Source organism: Arvicola amphibius, chromosome 4, assembly GCF_903992535.2.
Source record: "Arvicola amphibius chromosome 4, mArvAmp1.2, whole genome shotgun sequence".
Classification (NCBI taxonomy): Eukaryota; Metazoa; Chordata; class Mammalia; order Rodentia; family Cricetidae; genus Arvicola; species Arvicola amphibius.
The window spans coordinates 106164739-106186877 of record NC_052050.1 but is presented as its reverse complement, the minus strand read 5'-3'; the positions used below and the strand labels follow the sequence as shown (position 1 = coordinate 106186877).

The 22139-nt window shown below is 48.5% G+C and overlaps 1 protein-coding gene across 5 annotated transcripts in view; it reads right to left on the bottom strand.

Moving 5' to 3' along the window:
• The window catches only part of Eps15l1 (epidermal growth factor receptor pathway substrate 15 like 1), an 82611-nt gene extending 63073 nt beyond the window's left edge, over positions 1–19538 (bottom strand). For all 5 annotated transcript variants that reach the window (XM_038324790.1, XM_038324793.1, XM_038324795.1 and 2 more), the window contains exon 1: positions 19474–19538. In XM_038324790.1, the coding sequence (XP_038180718.1) occupies positions 19474–19506 (33 nt within the window). In that variant the 5' untranslated portion in view covers positions 19507–19538. The remainder of the gene's footprint in view (positions 1–19473) is intronic.
• Positions 19539–22139: the final 2601 nt, after the last annotated feature.

Sequence of the window (22139 nt, the reverse complement as noted above, 5' to 3'; positions counted from 1 at the left end):
ACAAGCCTGATGACCTGAATTTGCATCCCAGAACCCATAAGATGGAGAGAATGGACTCCCTCAAGTTATCATCTAACCTCTCCACACATTCAGTATGCATGCACACACATACATAACTAAATACTTCAGCAAGTCTCTAGAACAACCTCCCAGAGCAGTTAAGACCGACAGAAAGGAGACAGGTTGTCTGTCATGTGTGAGAAAAGGTGCCAATGGCATATTACCTGCCATAGCTCACAGGTCTCATTGGTAAAGTCTAGACTGAAAATATTTTCCTCAAGTTTTTGGAGGTAGTTCAATTCCATAGCACCCAAGTACACCAAGCATCCATTCTCAAGGCACTGTGGCTCAATGATAGACAGCGGTAGGTTTGGTGCATGTCAATGCAATTATTACCATCCGGCTCAAGCTTCCCAAGGGCCTAGAAGTGACAAGAGCCACATTCAAGCCAATGAGTTCAAAACCAACTAATCTGAGCAACACAGAGAGAGCCGGCCCCAATCAAAACAAAATCCAAAACAAGCAAAACTACCAGAACTATGGTCAAGAGAAACGCAGCCCAGTATTCAGAGAGGCGGCCACAGCCAGGTTCACGAAAGCCTGTTCCACCCCTGGGGCTAGGTATCCATCCTGAGAAGCCACAGTCCCACAAGCCTAGGGGCAGGGCAGCAATAGCAAAGGTTTCATTAGTGCTCACACTGTAGTACTGTGGACAGAGACAAGGAAGCAGGGCAGATCAGACACCAGCCATGATTCCTCTTATGTCATGCTTCCTGGGGACACTGAAGTGACACCTGCAGGCTGCCCTAGTGTTCACTGTGACACCACCCAAGCCTCAGTCATGGCCAATCTGTGAAACAAGCATGAGCAGAGACCTCAGTCACAGCCAGCTCATGATAAGGGCAGTGGTCCCCCGAGTGAGCTCCCAAGCTAGGACAGAGGCCTCTGGACCCACACAAGCTATGCTCACAAGTCTGACCCCAAAGGGAGAAGCACAGACAGAGAGGAACCAACCAGATAACAAGGCTTTGAGGGCAAGAAGCTGCAGGGGCAGGCCCACTACACAGCCAGGACATCATAACTGTCCATTACAACATAGCATCCCACCCACGAGGTCTCTCAGCTTCTCCTCCAGCTGGGTGAGATGGCAGGGAGAGGACATGGCACAGCTTTACACACTGCTGCTGAAGCAGCTTTGCAACACCACAATTCATGCGCATTAGAGAATACGGAACATGGCAGCAACTCTGAGAAGGGGATGCTTTAGCAATCACATCACAGCAGCCCTAATTCTGGCAGGATCCTGCCAAGAGCTCCACTCCTCACACCCCCACACTTTTTTTTTTTTTTTAAGAATGTGACTCTTTGAGGAGGGCTTTGTGTGTGTGTGTGTGTGTGTGTGTGTGTGTGTGTGTTCAGTACTCAGGACTGATCCTAGTCTAGCTCTACCTGAACTATGCTCCCAGCTCCTAAACTGGAGGGTCTAGAAGCTCTAAAGCCCCTAGTAGGTGGCAGAATATATAAATAATAAAGAATTTAAGACTTCTAGGAAAATGTATAATCCACTCTCCTAATAAACAGATCATAGTGGAGCATGACAGCACACGTTTGCCATCCCCCAAGTAAGTGGAGGCAGGAGGGTCAGGAGTTCAGGGCAATCTCAGGTTCGTGTGGAGTTTGAGGGAACCCTGAGATATCCGAGACCATCTTACCCCTCCTGATGGAGGAAGCTCCTCACTGTTCACTCAATGTCTCACATCCAACACTTTCACCTCATTTCATTTTCAGGCAGGGTCTTGATACATATCCTTGGCATATCTTGCACTCACGATTTATCTCAGGCAGACCTTAACCCTCAGCAATCTCCTGCCTCTGCTGCCTAAGGCTGGGACTACCGGCAGTATATGCATGCCACCATGCCTGGTCTTGAGCTACTCATTCAATCCTCCTATAAGGCAAGGCTATAGGTCAGACAATATGCGAGCCCATTCAAGCAGTGAGTGCTGAAGCTCCAGGAGCTCCAGGAGCTCCAGGCTGGGAGGCCTTCACTTGATTCTAACTTGCTACAAAGACAGCCCATGTGTAGCAGTGCTGGGTGTGGGGCAGTGCTGGGTATGGGACAGTTACATAGGCATGTGACCTGGGAAAAATGCACTTTCGAGGGTCCACAATGATGGACTTTATAAAACCAAAGCAGCCGTGATTAGACACTGAGCATACAAAGTCATCTGAAAACAGGTGCAGCCTGCTGCTTCCCCAGGGAGCCCATACCCAATCCTGGTTGCGCTGGGCACAGTAAGAAGAGACAGCCTAGACTCCCATATGATTCAAAGCAAGGCCTCCAGAGGTGTGAGTGCCAGTCCTATCATGCCAGCCCTACCCCCAGGGCATGCTGGCCTGCATTCCGTCATGTGGTAAGTATGTGGCAGGAAGGAAACTCTACTACATGGGTGTGTTTGACCCCCAGAGTAACAGCTCTCTCTAGGCCAGGTCAGAACTCAGGCAGGGCCTGGGAATGAAGAACTTCACAGGGGGGACAACCAGTAAGAGAAGCTGATCATGGCAGTATGACCTGCAGACATAGAGACTCTAGGCTTGGCATGGGCTTCGGAAACCTCAAAATCCAGCCCCATTGACACACTTCCTCCAACAAGGCCACACCTCTTAATCTTTACAATCCTTTCAAATACTGCCACTCCCTAGTGACTAAGCTTCAAATATATGAGTCTATGAGGCCATCTGTATTCTAATCACCACACCTGATAACCTGGCTTCACTCCCAGAACCTACACAAAGATGGAAGGCAAGGGGTGGCTCCATATATACACTGTGTCTTCTAACCTCTACACACACTGTGGCAATGTTCTCCCACCACCCATAATAATAAAATAATTTTAAATTAACAAAGAGACAGCGCTGGGGCTCAGTGGTAGAGCATCAATTTGTGTGGACAAGGCCCTACGTTTTATTCTCATCACCTCAACAATAGAGGGAAGGAGAGGAGGGGAAGAGGGAGGAAGGTAAAAATTAGGAAGAGAAAAAAACATGGTTGAGAAAGGCAGGCCACCCCCCACTAGCAGTTATACTGGCAGATTATCCTGCTATGTGCCCAGGCCAGCAGGGCTTCAGGGCTCTTTCAGGTTATGGGTATTTTTCAGACCACACAGCACCATCTTCTGAATGAAACTCAAGCCTAAACACAGAACTCAGCTGTTCCCAGGAGCCTTGCACACACTGTAATGATCTGTCCTGTCCCTTTAAGAGACAAGCCCCACCCACCCACCCCTCTGCCAAGGCAGGCAGATCTTCCCTCCTGCTTGCAGGAAGTCTCTTCTTTCTTTCAGTCTCTTCCCCTCTCCCAACAAAGTTTGTCCTCAGGGTTATGGACATCATTTAGGAGTTGATTAGAATTGGTATAGGGTTGGGGGGGGGATTTTATAGGCTCAGGGATCTCTTTGGAAAAAAAAAGGAAGTTGGATGGGATAATAGATTAGTGTGAGCTTACTCACACTAATAATAATAGTGAGTAGTAGAGTGAATACTTGTGAGTTATTATTTTAGGCAATTACATTGGTATAGGTTCCTGTATATTGATAAAGTTAAATTATATTGAATATTGAATGCATGCTTCTACCTCTGCTTAAAACATTTTTATATATTGATATATATTTATCATATTGCAATGTACATTTCTACCTCTGATCAAGATACTTATACACTGTTTACATTTTCAGGTCATTGTCCTCACTTGTTGCACAGTTGTTTATTGTACAATATTCTAATATGAAGTCTTAGTCTTTAAGTTATATAGGTATTAAGAATTATAGATCAAGCTGGGCGGTGGCGGCGCACGCCTTTAATCCCAGCACTCGGAAGGCAGAGGCAGGCGGATCTCTGTGAGTTCGAGACCAGCCTGGTCTATAAGAGCTAGTTCCAGGACAGGCTCCAAAGCTACAGAGAAACCCTGTCTCAAAAATATATATATATAGATAGATCCATAGTCATCTATGCTTGTCATGCTTATAGTTAGACTAATCAGGTACTTTAGATAGATAGAGATTATATTCTGCATAGATAGGTAATCTTCCACCACTTCAAGGATCTGTAGAACATGGCATTTAAATAACTTAGGGTTCTGCTGAAGTGAGACACGATTGCTCCTGGGAGCACCCATCTATTCCCAAGAGAATGTTGAGCACCGAAGACACTCCACTTGGAACTTGTTTTCTTCTTGACAAAACTGGCCTTTGGGCAAGGAACTGCCCATGCCTCAACCACTGACAAGGTACATGGTATCCAGAAATGGATAAGCAGGACTGTCAAATCTTGCCAAGACAGGGTAAGATGGTTTTGAAAAATGTCCTGCCTCTGAAAATGGTCTGTCAGTTACTCTAGGCCTTAGCCAAAGTTGGTTGCTTCAACATTGCAAATGAGACTTTGGGTGATTGCCCAGGTAGCCAGTTGTCTCTGTCATTTGCTGCACATTTTGGAAGTTGCTTGATTGCACTTCCTGTTTACTCAAGTAATATTATTTCCCTTCTCGGATCTTCAATGGGGTTAAAGACTAGATAGATAGTTGTAGTTACTTTCCTCTCATGACCTGTCCGAGTTATTTATTATACAAGACTTAAACTAGGTAGGATGGGATAATTATTAAATATATTTGTTCTTATTGTATATAATTCTGTATTAGGCTTAGAACTCTCTTATTTAAACAAAAGGGGAGGTGCTATAGGAAATCCTATAGCCAGTAGTTACCCGCCCACTGGGGTGTGGCCTCTTATACTATTTATGCCATCTGCTCTCTTTTCCAGCTGTGGGATTTGGTTTCTGATCTCCGTTCCAGAAGAGGATTTTGATTTGTGAGTCTACCCCTAAATAAATGTCTATTTTTCAATTCTGAGCTAGTGTGGGGTTTCTCTCCTGAAGAAGCAGCTTATGCCTTCTTTCTTCTCCCCACTTCTTCCCCGCCCCCCTGGTTCTTTCTCTCTCTCTGCCTCTCTCTGATCTTCTCCCTTCTCTCCTTACCCCCTTTTCCTTTCCCACCCATAACCCACTAAATAAATATCCTACCTCACTCTGCATGGTGTGCCTATCCATCTCAGTCTCTTACCTGCCACATGGCCCACCGTGGTCTCAGGACCCACTGCCTACTGCCTACCGCCGCTTGGGCATGGTCTCATGGTCCACTGCCCACTGCCACCCTCGGGGATCCACAGCATTTTATTTTTACCATAACACACACACACACAGCTTAATGAGTTTCCCACATTTCATGCAAGCTAGTCCCAGAAGGGCAGGTGTGCAACTTCCTGCCTGTGGAGCCATGTCTAAAGAACTTTTGGATTTGGGGCACTGCTCATTTGGGATTTTGAGCAAAACAATGCACAGCCTATATTACAGAACAGAAGTGCTAGCCTTGCTGTCTACTTGGCAAAGTCAAGACCAGTTGTGGAGCAGAGCCGGCAGAAGCACATGCACACATTCTTTGCCCTACTCTGGAGGTGGAACAATGAAGCTGCAGGAGCTGGACCTATGCACCCCAGATGTGCAGGCGTAAGCGACTCCTCCAACTCCAGCCAGATTTCTGCTAACTGTGGGATCGTTCTCAGATTGACACACAAAAGCAGAAGAACTAAAATATATGCCTATGCATGTGTATATGCCAGTGCACACAGAGGTCAGAGGACAACTTTGTGAGAGTCGGCTCTCATCACCATGTAAGTCCCAGGGATCAAATTTATATTATCAGGTTTGGCAGCAAGCACCTTTAGCAGCCGAACCATCTGATCAATCCTAAAGTTTTAATTTATATCTAAACTTTTTTTTAAAAAATGTGTGTACATGTGTAATTCTATTTCAATTAAAAGCTGTGTACATGAGTGTGCAAACATGCCACAGCTTATAAGTGGAGTTTAAAGGACTCGTTCTTCTCCCACTTTGTGGGTTCTGGGATTGACCTCACAGCTGTTAGGCTTGGCAGCAAGTGCCTTTAACTACTAAGTCATCTTGTTAGCCTCCCTCCCTTTTTAAAAGAATAAATGGTGAAGGGTGCTGGAGATACACACATACTGATCTTACAAAGATCTGGGTCAGGCAGCTCACGCCATCTTTAATTTTAGTTCCAGGGAACTGACACCTCCTCTGGCCTCCACAGGCACATGAATATACATTTCGAATAAACTCATGCAGGAACCAACACACACAAATAAAAATAAACAAGCCAGAAGAGGAGGAAGAGGAAGAAAGGTTAATGTGCCTGATCACAAGGCTTTCTGCAGCCATGTCATAATGGGGCAGAAGACAAGTGTGCACCATGTAGGGCAGAACAGAGCCTAGATGGACCTGTCTGCTCATTATTATTATGGTATCTTGAGACAGGATGTCACTATGTAGCCCAGACGGACCTCGACTTCCAGCAGTCATTCTGCTTCATCCTCCAAAGCACTGGGACTGCAGCACCACACTGCCCTGCACAATACCCCATGTTTGCAATGCTAGGGGTGGAACCTTGAGTTTGGCACATACTAGCTCCACTACTGGGTCAGACCCTAGCCCTGTTCCAATGGAGTCTAATAAAAAGCACAGCAGGGTGAGATGGCTCAGTGGGTAAAGCTGATTGCCACTAAGCCTGACAACCAGAGTCTGACCCCTATTCCTGTAAGTTGTCCTCTGACCTCCATACACATACTATAGTGTCCCACAACATAAATAAGTGTGATAATTTCTTTTTAAGAAGTAAAAGTTAAGGCCGGGCAGTGGTGGCGCACGCCTTTAATCCTAGTACTCGGGAGACAGAGGCAGGCGGATCTCTGAGTTCGAGGCCAGCCTGGTCTACAAGAGTTAGTTCCAGGACAGGCTCCAAAGCTACAGAGAAACCCTGTCTCAAAAAAAAAAAAAAAAAAAAAAAAAAAAAAAAGTAAAAGTTATACCAGGGGCCTCATCTGAAGATTATGAGGGAAGGAGGTGGTTTGGTGGCCAGAAGGGTAGTTTTCAGCATAGTGCTGGAGGAAGCAAAACACAGAACAAAGTGGACCACAGCTGCTGGTCACATAGTGATTGATACATAAAAGATACTGGTGAAAACTAAAAAGCACAGACTTCAATGTAAAATGTAAAAATATGAAACACCGAGGAGAAAGCCAGGAGACAAATCTTTAGAATCTAGGGCTAGGTGACATCTTAGAAGCCAGAGCGCCTGCTGCATGTACACAAGACCTGGTTACACATTCAGGCCAGGTCCATCCCAGGCACTTACTGTGCATGCAGTGACCTGGGTTCATCAGCCTCACTTACTGAACACACACAGTGCCCAGGTTCCATCCACTGCACTGGAGCAACAAATAAAAATGAGTTCTTATGCTGGGTCGTGGTAGTGCACACCTTTAATCCCAGCACTCAGGAGGCAGAGGCAGGAGGAGCTCTGAGTTAGAGGTCAGCCTGGTCTACAGAGCGAGTTCCAGGACAGCCAGGGTTACACACAGAGAGAAAGACCCTGTCTCAAAAAAAAAAAAAAAAAGAAAAAAGAAAAGAAAAAAGAAAGAAAGAAAGAAAATAAAAAGAAAAAGAAAAAAAAGAAAAAGAAAGAAAGAAAACTTCCTGAATTCAAATGGGGCTGGAGAGATGGATGGCTCAGTGGTTAAGATCACTGCTTTCCCCACACGGAACAGAGTAGGAAAATCTTAAGGTCTCACCTGTTCCATCCACACTGCCAGAGCTCAGATTCAAGAGTGGAGAGCATCAATTGCTACCAGGTGACCCTGGATCACAGCCTCCACTACAAGAAATGACCCTCGGTCAGGAGCAGCAGTTTTCTGAGATAAGCCCACCTTCAGACAGCATACCTGGCTCTGCCAGCTCTTCCACCTACCCTAACTGACCTCACTAAGGCAAGAAGTCCCAGTCTGACATGGTGGCACACGCCTGTCACCTTAGCACTTAGGAGGCTAAAGCAGGAGGCTGGCTCTAAGTTCCAGGCAAGCCTGAGCTAAAGTAAACAGCTCTGTGCAGGAGTCAACTGCACTATTCAACAGATGTGGATTCCCTTCCTAGCCGAGCCCTGGTTCACTGGGCAACCCTGGGACAGTAGGCCTCTTCTCTGGATCTCAGTCTCCACATCCCACCACCAAGGCTTTGTAGTCCTCGGCTGTACTGATTCACTCGCTCATCCTATCTACCCTGCTTCCACTCAAGTTTCTCTAACCCTCTACAGACGATTTCCCCAACTTGCTTATTCCATGCCCTGAGGATGCAGTGTGCACGACAGTGCTCTGAGTTTCATGAACGACAGCCTACAGCAAAGAGAACCCAGAATGACAGACAGGGACAGTGTGACACAATGAGGGGCTTCATGGCTGGAGCAAGGATCCAGCAGATCCAGAGCTCTGCAGGAGAGAGCGACAGAAGCCAAGTGTCTTGAGACCTGTCACCCCAGCAGCAGGGAGGGCCATGTCAGCAATCATCCAACAACAGCGATGATGTAAGGAGACAGGACTGGGGGCTGGTATAGGAGTCATCACAGCAGAAGAGCACCTGCTGAGTAACAAGGCTACAGACCTGAGGGCCAGGAGGACTGCACCCCCACATTGACCTCTCAGACTTAGTGTGCAGAAGGAAATGCAGGGCTAGGGGAATGGCTGTCACCCTGGCAGAAGCTGAGGTGCAAATGTGATTGTGAGCAGGATGACTCTGCCTCCCTCCTGGATGCCATTAAAGCGCTGGGGCAGTAGAAAGGAAGACTGTTCTCGGAGTCTGTCTAGGGGACAGTCAACACATACCAAGTAGCACTACCCAGAAGCCGTGACTTCCCAGGCTCCAGACACAGACCACCACCCGGCTCAGAGACCATCCTCTTCCACTCTGCCTGTGCTTGAACAGCACCCTGAAAAGCCTAGAGACAGTCACCCCAAACGGCACCTTAGCTCAGTAGACTTCGGGAATAGCCCACTGCACAGCACTCTCTCTCAAGGACACCCTGGCCTTAAGAGACTCCTTTCCTCCATGGCCAGCTTGACTGCCCCGCCTGGTCCGCTATCCCCTCCCTACCTGAACACAGGTTCTAGGACTTGAGTTTGAATGCATCTGACCTCCTCCTGGGGTGCTTCCAATCTGCCGGGACTCCTCGATCCCATCCTGAGCTTTGCAGGGTCAGTTCATCACCTTCCCACTCTGAACAACCACTGGTGACATTAATAACCCTGGTCACTGACCAGCTACTAGCTGAGTCCTTAGGCAGCAGGCCCTGAGCTCCAACATCTTGAGCTGAGGCCCATCAGTTGACACAGGCACAGGAGTGCACTAGCTGGGTGTGAGGACCAGGATCAAAGTGTATCTACATAAGAAAGAGTGAAACCCAGTATCCCCTCTGCCTGGCCTACTTGCCAGCACAAAGCCTCTCCTCTACTCAGAGGCCTCACCATTCCAAAGGCAAGGACACACCACTGCAGACCAGGCCGAGGAAGACTAGATGAGAAAGTTCCAGTCTCAGGTCCAGTCTCTACGGAATGCCATCGCAATGAGAGAAAACCCTAAAGAGACCATGCAGGCTAGTGCACTCACCCACAAGCTCACAGCGACACATCCACCACCACCCCTCAGTCACACTCACAGCAGTATTCTCTCCTTCCTTTCCTGCCAGCTGAGGTCACCACACATCCAGGCAGTGTCACAAATTATTCCTATGCTGAGTGCTGTGACTGGCTGTTCTCTGTTTCCCTTAGCCCCATAGCAATGTGTCTCTCCTACCCCTATGCCCTAGGCCAGAACTGAGGAAGGGGGTGCTTCTTAAGTCTGGTTCAAGAAGGTCTCTGTCCTGGTCCCTCCTTCTCTTTGCATTTTTCAGACAGTGGGAGTTGGAGTTGACTGGGGGATGGGGGGAGGTTGGAACTCAGGGCCTCTAAACACCAGGCACATACCTGCCACTAAGCTATGAGCCCTCAAGTGAAAGAATTTGGCCTGAGAGAAGATACCAATCCATGGTACAGGGCACTCAGCAGACCCAGCCGGCCCAGACTCCCAGCCCCACCCACAAGGTTCCAAAGCTCCCAGGAATGGTAATGCCTCCAGAAGTACCTTTATTGTATAAGATTTTTTTGGCTATCCTGGGTTTCTTGTTTTTCCATATAAAGTTGATTATTGTCCTCTCAATCTCTGTGAAGAATTTTAATGGGACCTTGATTGGGATTGCATTGAATCTATAGATTGCTTTTGGTAGAATTGCCATTTTTACTATGTTGATCCTCCCAATCCACGAGCAGGGGAGATCCTTCCATTTTCTGGTATCCTCTTCAATTTCTTTCTTCAAAGACTTAAAGTTCTTGTCAAATAAATCCTTCACTTCCTTGGTTAGAGATACTCCCAGATATCTTATGCTATTTGTGGCTATTGTGAAAGGTGATACTTCTCTGATTTCCCTCTCTGCTTCCTTATCCTTTGTGTATAGGAGGGCGACTGATTTTTTGGAGTTGATCTTGTAACCTGCCACGTTACTGAAGGAGTTTATCAGCTGTAGGAGTTCTTTGGTGGAGTTTTTGGGGTCGCTTATGTACACTATCATATCATCTGCAAATAATGAAAGTTTAACTTCTTCCTTTCCAAATTGAATCCCCTTGATTCCCTTATGTTGTCTTATTGCTATTGCTAGAACTTCAAGCACTATATTGAAGAGATAAGGAGAGAGTGGACAGCCTTGTCGTGTTCCTGAATTTAGTGGGATAGCCTTGAGTTTCTCTCCGTTCAATTTGATGTTAGCTGTCGGCTTGCTGTAAATAGCTTTTATTATATTTAGGAATGACCCTTGTATCCCTAATCTCTCCAAAACTTTTATCATAAAAGGGTGCTGAATTTTGTCAAATGCTTTTTCAGCATCTAATGAGATGACCATATGGTTTTTTTCCTTCAGTTTATTTATATGATGGATTACATTGATAGATTTTCGTATGTTGAACCAGCCCTGCATCTCTGGGATGAAGCCTACTTGATCGTAATGGATAATTTTTCTAATGTGTTCTTGGATTCGGTTTGCCAGTATTTTATTGAGAATTTTTGCGTCAATGTTCATGAGTGAGATTGGCCTGTAATTCTCTTTCTTGGTTGAGTCTTTGTGTGGTTTAGGTATCAGGGTAACTGTAGCTTCATAGAAGGAATTTGGCAGTGACAGGAGTGATGGGGACAGCCTTAGAGATCCTACCTAAGAACCAAACTTAAGAGTCAAATGCCTTCCAGACCCCAGGTTCAGCTCCAACACAGACAGGGAGGGGACCTGAGGGTTCATCCAGCCCAATGGTGGCAATAATGTTGCTTAAAATTGCAGCCACACATCAGCCTGAAAACTGGCTTCTCTTAATCCAAAAGGAGCATGTTTTTCAATTTTACATTTTCCAGCAAAGATAAACGTTCTAACATGGGTGAGTCAGTGGCTTCCATTTCCAGCACGAGGAAAATAAGGTCTGGGGGCAGGGGAAAGGGTAGGCTAATTTCCTGTGATGAGGCCCTCTCCATCCTCCAGAGTTTGTAAAGCAGAGGTAAGAGGTGTCCCGTGGCTGCCCTGGAGCACGGAGGGCTAGCCTCAGGTTCTGGTCTGCATAAGCGATGGCTATTTCTTTCATTCATCTATTGAATGAGGGGATAAGCATGGGCACAACACTTGTGGAAGTCAGAAAACAACTTGTAGGAGTTGGGTCTCTCCTTCTACCATGTGGCTTCCAGACCTAAACTCAAATCATCAGGCTTGGTGGCAAGTGCCTCTACCCAATGAGTCATCTCACAGGCCCCCACAACTACTGCTTCTCTTGACTACATCCCTTCCATGAGCAACCCCACTGCTCTTCCTGAAGCGACCAGCTCCTCTGCCACTGCACATCCAGCATTCCCTGTGGCAGTGCTGGCCCCAACACGGCCCCACCCACTATTTCTCACATTCCCTAACAGCTTGGCAGTTAACATCAAGGCCCTGGGATACAGGATGAGTAAAAAGCATTGGCGGGAGAGGCAACATATATATCATTTGTCAATCACTCTACTGAGGATCCCAAGGCAGGCACAGCGGCTGCTGTGGCCACCCAGTTACTCAGGAGACTGAAACATGGAGATGAAACTTTGAGACCAGCCTGAGCTACAATGGGGGGGGGGGGGGCTGCCTCAAAATAATTTTTTTTTTATTTAAAAAATTTCCATCTCCTCCCCTCTTCCTCCCCCTTCCCTCCCCTCCCCTCCCACCCTCCCTCCCTCCCTTTTCAGGCCAAAGAGCCATCGGGGTTCCCTACTCAATGTTAAGACCAAGGTCCTCCCAATTCCCCCCTGGTCCAGGAAGGTGATCAACCAAGCTGAGAAGGCTCCCACAGAGCCTGTCCATGCAGAATAGTCAAAGATCAGCGCCTTTGTCCTTGGCTTCTCCATCAGCCTCCACCATCGGCCACATTCAGAGAGTCTGGTTTGGTCTCATGTTCCATCAGTCCCAATCCAATCAAAATAATTTTTTTTAAATTCCAGAGCTATATAGTTCAGGTGGTAGAGCACTATCTTAACATGCATAAGGCTGTAGCGTACACTCTCAGCACTACATACTATGGTCATGGTGGTGTATGCCTGTCATCCCAACACTTGGGAGGCAGGGGCAGAGAGACCAGACTGCAAGGCCATCCTGCTCTCCACAGTAAGTTCCAGGCCAGCCTGGGCTCCATGACAGCCTGTCTCAAAAGATGTTTTTGTTTGTTTTTTTAAATGAGACAGAGAGAATGCAAGAATACAGAAATCACGAGCAGGCATGTGGCAAAGCACAGGGTGTCCATCACACCAGACAGTCATTTGTGAGAAAAGGCTCCCTCAGGAGACAGCCCAGCTGAGGCAGGAAGAGCAGATGAACAGGAAGAAGGGGAAGAGGATTCCAGATAGGCCACTGCAGGTACAAAGGCCCCAGGGCAGCCCACGAGGCAGGCAGTGCTAGGAGATGGGAACCCTGGGATGCTCTTCCCCCATGCTGATGAGCAGCAGCCCTTCTCAAGCAGGGCTTCTTATGCCTCTTCCAGCTTTCAGTCAGTAAGATGCAAGCCTGGCTAGAAACAGAAGGTGAGAGATCTCCCATGCAGCAAGTAGCAGGAGTCAAATGTGTATCATCAGTGTTTCTGGGATGGAAATCAGAGGAAAAGCACTTGCCTAGATAGAATACATGAGGCGCTGATGCTGATTCAGACCCTAGCACTCTTACACCAAACTAAGCTTGAAAGACTGTATCAGCCACAACAGCTAATGGCTCAAACTCCACAAGGAGTGGAATCCATCATGCCCTAGACCACTGGAGTCACCACCCTGCCCATCAGCAAGCTGTGACCCTGCCTGAGGACAGTGGGTAGGTGTCACTCCACTGCAACCCTTGGCCTTAGGCCAGCTCTAGACAAGCAGCCTCCTGTCAGCTTTTGTCCCAGACTCATCTGCAGTCCAGACACACCACGTCCTATTTACCAAAACACCTTCCTCATTCTGTCCCTAAGTTACCCACAGTCAAAGAACATGGGAGGCAGGTGCTGTCAGTCATGCCAGCACTCAGGAGGTGAGGAGAGAGGATGGCAAGGCAAGTTCTAGATGAGACCAGGTGACAAACCTGTCTTAACCCTCTCCCCCAAAATGTACACAATGTACACAAAACACTGAAGACCACCAGATGGATGGTTCAGCAGGTAAAGCCAAGCCTGGGGCCACTTGTCCTCTGACCACACACACAGTAGTGGCACACTCATGTCCACACAAACACACACAAATATGTAAATGTTTAAAAAAAAAGTACAAGGATATAACAAGCAGGTACTCTGAGGAGCAGTCACTGCAGGCAGCCAATGACATCTGTGTCTGATACCTGGAAACAATCCTTCCAGGACAGGAAACCACAGCTGGGTCAGAGAGCCTGGCCAGGTAAAGGTGCCAGGCACAACCCCAACCAGGGACCAGATGGTTCCGACTCACTCTACCCCTCTACACAGTAAACAACCACAATAATGACCAGAGTGACCCAGATGCTTAACCCAGCAACCCAAGATACAGCCCCTCCCCTCTTCTCTATGTGTACTGGCTTTGTTTAGTCAAGTTTAAACTACGTAGTCCTGCCTGACCTGGAACCACACAATCCAGGTTGTCCTTCAATTCAATTAGGTAGCCTTTGCCTACCTAATGCCGGCTGACAAGCTGCCTGCCTAGACCCACTACGTAGAACGGCTTCCTAGAGGGACACTGGCTGTGCCAGGGAAGCCAAGCTGAGGAGAGCACATGTAGCTGTGCATCATGGCTGGTAACACAGCCTAGAGGTCTCATCAGAAAGTGATGCTCAGCTCCCCAGAGCATCTCAGGCAAAGACAGGCACTTGGCTCCTAAAAGCAGCTAACCCAGGCTCAAAGACGGGCGTGGGAACGGGGGCTGAGGAAGCAAGCATGTGATCTTGCTTGAGAGGGCTTCAGGAGTCAGCAAAAAAGAGGGAACACAGGTTAACAAAGCAACCAAGGGAGTACAGTTTTTCCAGGGCCAAATCTGCCCCAGACCCCCTGCTCTTTGTCCACCAAGGCATATTGAACAGTCACCAGCCTTTCAGAAAGATAAAAGCCTTGAACATAGCACAGGCACAAGGGGACAAATGAGGGTCCCCAAGCCCTCAACATTCATTCCTGACACACTAGCCTGGCTCAGAGCTCTGAGCAGGGTGACCAGCATAGAAGACCAGTATAGAAAAATGGGATGGTGGGGGGCCTCCTCAGTAGGCAGCTGTGGGTCAACTCCAATGTGGCACCCACAGGTATGGGACCTCACAAGTCACCTGACTACTGTGGTCTCAGCTTCTTCCCATGCGATAAACAGTCTTTCTAGAGGGGCTGGGGGATAGCTTGCCAGTAAAGCGCCACCTGCCAAGTGCAAGGGCCTGGGTTGTCCACAGCCCTGGAAACAATCAAAACCTACAGCCACAGTTCTTGGTTTAATAAAGTGTCCCCAAATCCCCTGGAAGTAAGACGTGAAAGCAGGTGCTTTCCTCCAGCCGGCGGTACCTTCAGTATGAGGGTGAGGACTATGAACAGCAGACCCACAGAAAGCAGCAGGCAGGATGAAATCTGAGGCCCAGCAGGGCAAAAGGGAAGTCAGCAGTCTCCCAGTGCCACTACAGCACCAGCAACAACAGAGCCTGTTGGTGAGTGGAAGACAAGGGTCAGAACAAGAGACTGGAGTAGCAAGGCTAGTCAACAAGGCCAAGCAGGGCAGAGCGGGGCAGAGTGGGGCTGGGGGTGCTGGCTCACCAGTCCAGACTCACTTTGAAAGGGCAAGCACTTTACCAGAGCTACTCCCTATCCCTTTGCTAAGAGAATGAGAGTAATGGAAGGTTCTGGAGCAAGGGAGTGGCTAGAAGATTCCACCGTAGTGTTAGGAAGAAAAGAGGGAAATGAGACTGATGCCCCAGAGAATTGTAAGGCTCAGGAAGTGGCCTATTCCAGAGTCTAGCAGGCCCCAAAGCGGTGGCGGAGAGTGTGTCGGGAGCATCTGCTGATGGCAGATTTAGAGTGCTAGGCATGGAGGCTGGGACCAGAGGCAGAGAAAAAGAAGGTAGACAGAGAGGTGGGAGACGGCAAAAGCCCCTGACCAGAGAGGAGGAAGCTGAGTGGACAAAGGAGGAGGCTGTGCACAAGGCCTCAGGCTCTGTCCCAGCACCTCTGAAAGAGCAGGAAGGGTTCCAGGGTTAGGGAGAGCAAGGTGGAGGCTGGGTTTGCTGGCACTCGTGCAATCTGCTGAGAAAAAGAAGCAGAACTGCAGATCCGATGGTCAGGGTGGTGTTGGGAAGGAAGGCAGAGGATAACAGGAAATATCCTCTGGGGTTGGTCGAGAAAGAAGAGCAGTGGACTTCCACTGGTCCTGTGGCTGGAAGCTCAACCACACCGAAGTCTTCTGTTCAGAACACCTCAACCATCCAGATGGTATCCCAGAATCCTCCCCTTGATTTTCCTGGTATCCTATGTGAGCTCCGAGGCTTGGCTCTAAGGGTTTGGTAGGACCTTGTCTTACACCTGGGTCTGAGTTTCAAGGGCAGGCACAGTGGGCTAGAAAGATGGGTGGTTCAGCCTTTAAGAGGACTTACTGCTCTTACTGAGGACCTAGGTTCAGTTCCCAGCACCCACGTGTAACTCCAGTTCTAGTGAAGCCAACACCCTCTTGCCTCCATGAGCACCTGAACACATGTGGTATAATTAACTCAGGCACATCCCCACACCCCCACACATATAAGCAAATAAATCAAGGCAGGGAAAGGTATAGAAGCTGAGCAGGTGGCACATACTGTAATCCCAGTACTTAGGAGGGCAAGGCAGGAGAACTGCTGTGAGTTCAAGGCCAGCTTGGGCAACTTAGTGTCAGAGAGATGGTTCAGTAAGTAAGGATAGTTGTCACCAAGCCTGATGATTTTTTTAGGACCCATATGATGGAAGTAGAGGACCAACTCCTAAGTTGTATTCTGACTTCCACACACATAAATGTAAGGACTACTCAGTAAGTAACTGTATAGTGTGCATGAAACCCTGCACTCAGTCCTCAGTACACTGCCCCTATAGAAGCAGGCAAGGGAATTGTGAACCAGGCCTTCTGCTAATAAGGGGATAGGGTGCAGTCAGGTATTATCTGTGATCACAGTCCTCCAGAGACTGAGGCAGGAGAGTCAGCACAAGTTTGGGGCCAGCCTGAGCAACCAGCAAGATTCTGGACTCACATGGAGGATTAACACAAGAAGAGTTGCCTTCTGACCACCACATGCACCATGGCACACACTCCTACATACATACACACACAACAATAAACTAAATAAATACAAAAATAATATTAAAATAATCAACACAAAAATACAAGCATGGACGGGAAGCAGTTTAGAAGGTATAACCTAAACTTGTGTGCCACAGCAGGCTAGCGTCTCCACTGCTGGTTCAGCTCCTATTCCCACCCACAGCTCATCCCACACAGGGAGGAAAGGCCATGTGGGGACTACTACCCACTTAGATGACACTTCCTGAATGCTGGACTCTGAGCAAGTAGCCTGTCCTCCCACTGGTGACAGGTCTGACACAGACACAGCAGACAAACAAGCAATTCTGAGACTAAAAGCTGTGGGGTCATGTGAGGCACACATGGCCATGTGCCATGACTAGCAAAGGCTTCTGGGAAGGATGACATCTGAGCTGCCACTGAAGGAAGGAAAGGAACCAGGAGCCAAATCACAGAAGGGGAAAAGGTTCGAGTGCTTCAGGAAGGAGGAACAGCCCTCAGGGACACCATGACGGCTGGAATATTCAAGGAGCAGAGAACTGGCCACACTGTGGTGCCAATGAGAGCATGTGGCAGGCAAGTCAGAATCTGGTGCACACCTGGAAAAAGAGAATCAGAATTCTATTCCAGAAGGTTCTAAGGTGAATATCATGAACTGACTCATGTTTTCACATGGGTCACATCACTGACAAAACACCATCCTATGTTGCAACTACTTTATCAGTAAATCAGAAGCAGGGTCTCTGGAGCGCTAGCTGAGAGTCAATACCATGCTTAGCCAGGAACCTCCTCCTTAATATTCTGATGTTTTGAAAAAAAACTGACAGCATGTGCCCAACTCCCATGCACTCAATAACCACCAGCTACTACCATGGCCCAAATTTAAAAAAAAATCCAAATTATGGCCAATGCCAAAATCAGAAACTTTAAAAAGACCTTCTTCCAAAAGCCAGAGGTAGTGCCTGGGCTAGAGAGAGTTCAGGTGGTAACATGCTTGCCTGATTCATGCCCTCTCCCCAGAGTTCACACCAAAACCACATGGTGGCATGTACCTATAAGTTCTGGGGAGGTGGAGAACTGCTGGCTGGCTGGACAGACTGCCATAACTGATGAACTCCAGGCCAGTGAGAACTTGTCACAACAGAGGTGGACACCTAAGGTTGTCCTCTGGTCTCTGCAAACAGGAGTGCACACATATACACACTTTCATAAAGAAAGCACAGCCAAGAGCACTCACTCCTTCAAAGGGCTTAGCGGAGACATCCCCTCCAAGCCTACACTGTAGTATCTGCCTACTAACAAGGATACCTTATGTCCAGGCATGGCCACATCACCCGCAGTCCCAACTTGGAAGCCTAGAGCAGGATGGAGTGAGACCAGGAACTGGAAACTGGAAGCCAGTCTGGGTGACATAGCAAGGCTCCATATTAACACATATCTCACATCTGCCTGGTCCTTAACCATTTACAGAACACATTCACTGGTGCTGTAAGAACATGTTAATTAATAATCACTGGTCTCCACACTGTTAATTTAGTAACAGGGCTGCTGAGCGGCTAGTGCTTGCCTGTAGGGCTTACAACCCTGCATTTCTTTCTCCGTCGGCCCAGCTGAGCCAGCACACCAACCTGCCTATCAGTTCCTACCGGCTTTGGCATTCATACCTGCAGTGGTTTCTAGTCCCAGACACCCAAATTTAGGGATGGGAACAAAAGAGCTTCAAACTGGGCATAGTTCTTCACCTTCCGCTAATGCATTTTATAGTTCAAATAGGTAATTGATGTGTGCTGAGGCCAAGAAGCTTGCTTCAAGGACACTCAGGAAGAGGAAGAGCTAGGGTCAAGATCTAAACATAAGGTGTTTCCTCACTGATAACATTGACTTCATGCAAGATGATACAAGCAAAGGGCTTATAATATGCTGTGGGGACAAACGGGTAACTTGGCAAATTAGCAGGACAGGAGTACTTTCTAATTTTTATGGGTGTCACCTCCAGTTGACCAGCGACCTTGTCAGTGAGAGACTGCTGTGCTCCCAGCACCTGACCCCACGCACGTTAGAGGGATGAAGAATGAATGAATGACTCTGCCTAGAAGCACAGAGGCTTTCTCGTGGCTTTTCTGGACATCCCTGTGGCGTCTGATGCTCTTTAAAAAAAAAAAAAAAAGAAAGAATAGGGCGACTCTGAGGACGCAGACCGGCGCCCACCGTGGGGGCGTGGGATCCGCGCTTTTCGCAGCGCGCAGGGGCAGCGGAAGCGGCTCCCTGGGAAAGGAGGGCTGGGCGGCGGGAGGCGCTGCGGCGCGTCCCGGATCCCGGCGCGGCTCCACGCAGGGACGCCATCCGTCCCGACGCCCGACCCCGCGGGAGACAAAGACTGGCGACGGGGCCCACCGTCCTCGCCCACCTCCACAGAGACGAAGCGCGACGCGGCTCACAGGCCCCTGCCAGCCTGGCCGGGCCCCGACGGAGCAGACACGCACGGCGGCCGCGCCCCGTCACCTCTTCGCAGCCTCTCGGAGGGTCGCCGGGCGCGAGAGTCCACGGGCCGCGCCGGCCTGTCACCTTCAGAGCCGCCCGAGTCCTCGGCGCGCGCCGCCGCCGCCGCCGTTCCCTGGAGCCGCGCTTCCGCGGTGCCTCGCCCTTCCCACCGCACCAGCCACCTGCACCACCCCGCGGCGCGCCCCAGCACCGTACCTGCTGCGAGAGGGGGACGAGCGGCGCCGCCATCTTCGTGCGGACTCGGCCTCCCGAGCGCCGAAGGGGCGGGGGCGGGGGCGGAGCCGTGCGTGCGCACTAGGACGAAAGAGGGATGCGTTGCGCGCGCAGCCCGGCCCGCGCGATGACAGGCCTGAGAGCTAGAGGACAAGAATACACATGCGCAGATGGGAATCCAGGGCCTCCCGTGCGCAGTTTTGCAGAAGAGGGGCGAGGCCTCGAGCATAGTCTGTCAGGAGGGGCGGGGCGATTCTGCTCGGGGCGGGGCCTCGACCTCAGTCGTCCCGAGAGGCGGGGCATCGGGAGCACAGCTGGCCCGGAGTGGGCGGGATGGACGGCCTGGGGGCGTGACTCCTGTGCTTAGACTGATTGGAGTGGAAGGAACGAGCCCGGGACGTGGCTGTAGGCTGGTTCTGAGGGGCAGGGACACCAGAGGGCAGTAGGCCTCCCTTTCCCTGTGGGTGGAGGGCTCGCTGCTGGGGATGCTCTAGGCTTCTCCTATTCCTAGCCCTCTGTGCGCCACCCAGTCTGGGTCGGCATCTCGGAGTTTATCTAAACTCAGGCTCTGTCTTAACCTCTCTACGCTAGCAGCCCCTACAAATGCTTAGGGTTTACTGAATTTTACCCAGGAACATAGGAACAAAGTACCATGCCACCCAAGTCCAGCGAGGGCCCTGTGCGGTGTGAGTATAACCCAGTGGACTTACTAAACAGACTTGCAGACTCGGTTCTGATTCTGTTTGCAGATGTGGGTGTGGCCTGACAGTTTGGTTTGAGGTTCGTTTTTGGTTCTTTTGTAATTTATGTATGTCTGTCTGTGTGTCCGCTACATGCACGCCAGTGCCTGCCGAGGAGAGAAAAAGGTTGTTGCATGCCCTTGAGATGGAGTTAAGAGCACCTATGAGCCTCCACATGTGAGTGGAAACCGAACTTGGGTCCTCTGGAAAAGCAACAAGGACCTTTAACCAATGAATCATCTCTTCTGCTACCCTGGCATTTTTTAAAATTACATTTTAACCAAAAGCAATATACAAATTCAATGCAATGCCCATCAAAATCCCAGCAAAATTCTTCATAGACTTTGAAAGAACAATACTCAACTTAGTATGCTAAAGCAAAAAACCCAGGATAGCCAAAATAATCCTGTACTTCTGGAGGCTTCACAACCCTGACTTCAAACTCTACTACAAAGCTACAGTACTGAAAACAGCCTAGTATTGGCATAAGAACAGACAGGAGAACCAATGGAACCAAAGAGAAGACCCGGATATCAATCCACACATCTCAAACACCTGATTTTTGACAAGGAAGCAAAAAAATATAAAATGGAAAAAAGAAAGCATATTTAACAAGTGGTGCTGGCATTACTGGATATCAACATGTAGAAGAATGAAAATAGACCCATATCTATCACCATGCACAAAACTCAAGTCCAAATGGATCAAAGACCTCAACATAAAGCCAGCCACACTGAACCTTATAGAAGAGAAAGTGGGAAGTACACTTGAACGCATTGGCACAGGGAACCACTTCCTAAATAGAACCCCAGCAGCACAGACATTGAGAGAAACAATTAATAAATGGGACCTCCTGAAACTGAAAAGCTTCTGTAAAGCAAAGGTCACAGTCAACAAGACAAAACGACAGCCTACAGAATGGGAAAAGATCTTCACTAACCCCACATCAGACCTCTGTCTGATCTCCAAAATATACAAAGAACTCAAGAAACTGGACACCAAAAGAACACATAATCCAATTAAAAAAATGGAGTACAGACCTAAACAGAGAACTCTCAACAGAGGAATCTAAAATGCCTGAAAGACACTTAAGGAAATGTTCAACATCCTTAGTCATCAGAGAAACGCAAATCAAAACAACTCTGAGATTCCATCTTACACCTGAAAGAATGGCCAAGATCAAAAACACTGATGACAACTTATGCTGGAGAGGTTGTGGGGAAAAGGAAGGCTTCTGCATTGCTGGTAGGAATGTAAGCCTGGTACAACCTCTTTGGATGTCAGTGGCGATTTCTCAGAAAATTAGGAAACAACCTTCCTCAAGACCCAATAATACCACTTTTTAGGTATATATCCAAAGGATGCTCAATCGTGCCACAAGGACATGTGCTCAACTATGTTCATAGCAGCTTTGTTTGTCATAGCCAGAACCTGGAAACAACCTAAATGCCCCTCGACTGAAGAATGGATAAGGAAAATGTGGTACATTTTACACAGTGGAGTACTACACAGCAGAACAAAATAACGGCAGCTTGAATTTTGCAGGAAAATGGATGGAGCTAGAAAACACTATTTTGAGTGAGGTAACCTAGACCCAGAAAGACAATTACCACATGTACTCTCTCATAGGTGGTTTTTAAACATAAAGCAAAGAAAGCCAGCCTACAAACCACAATCCCAGAGAACCTAGACAACAATGCGGACACTAAGTGAGACTTACATAGATCTAATCTACATGGGAAGTAGAAAGTAGAAAAAGACAAGATCTCCTGAGTAAATTGGGAGCATGGGGACCTTGGGGAGGGTTGAAGAGGGAAGGGAAGAGGCAGGGAGAGGAGCAGAGAAAAATATAGAGCTCAATAAATATCAATAAAAAAAACACCATAACCAAGGCAGCTTATAGAAGAG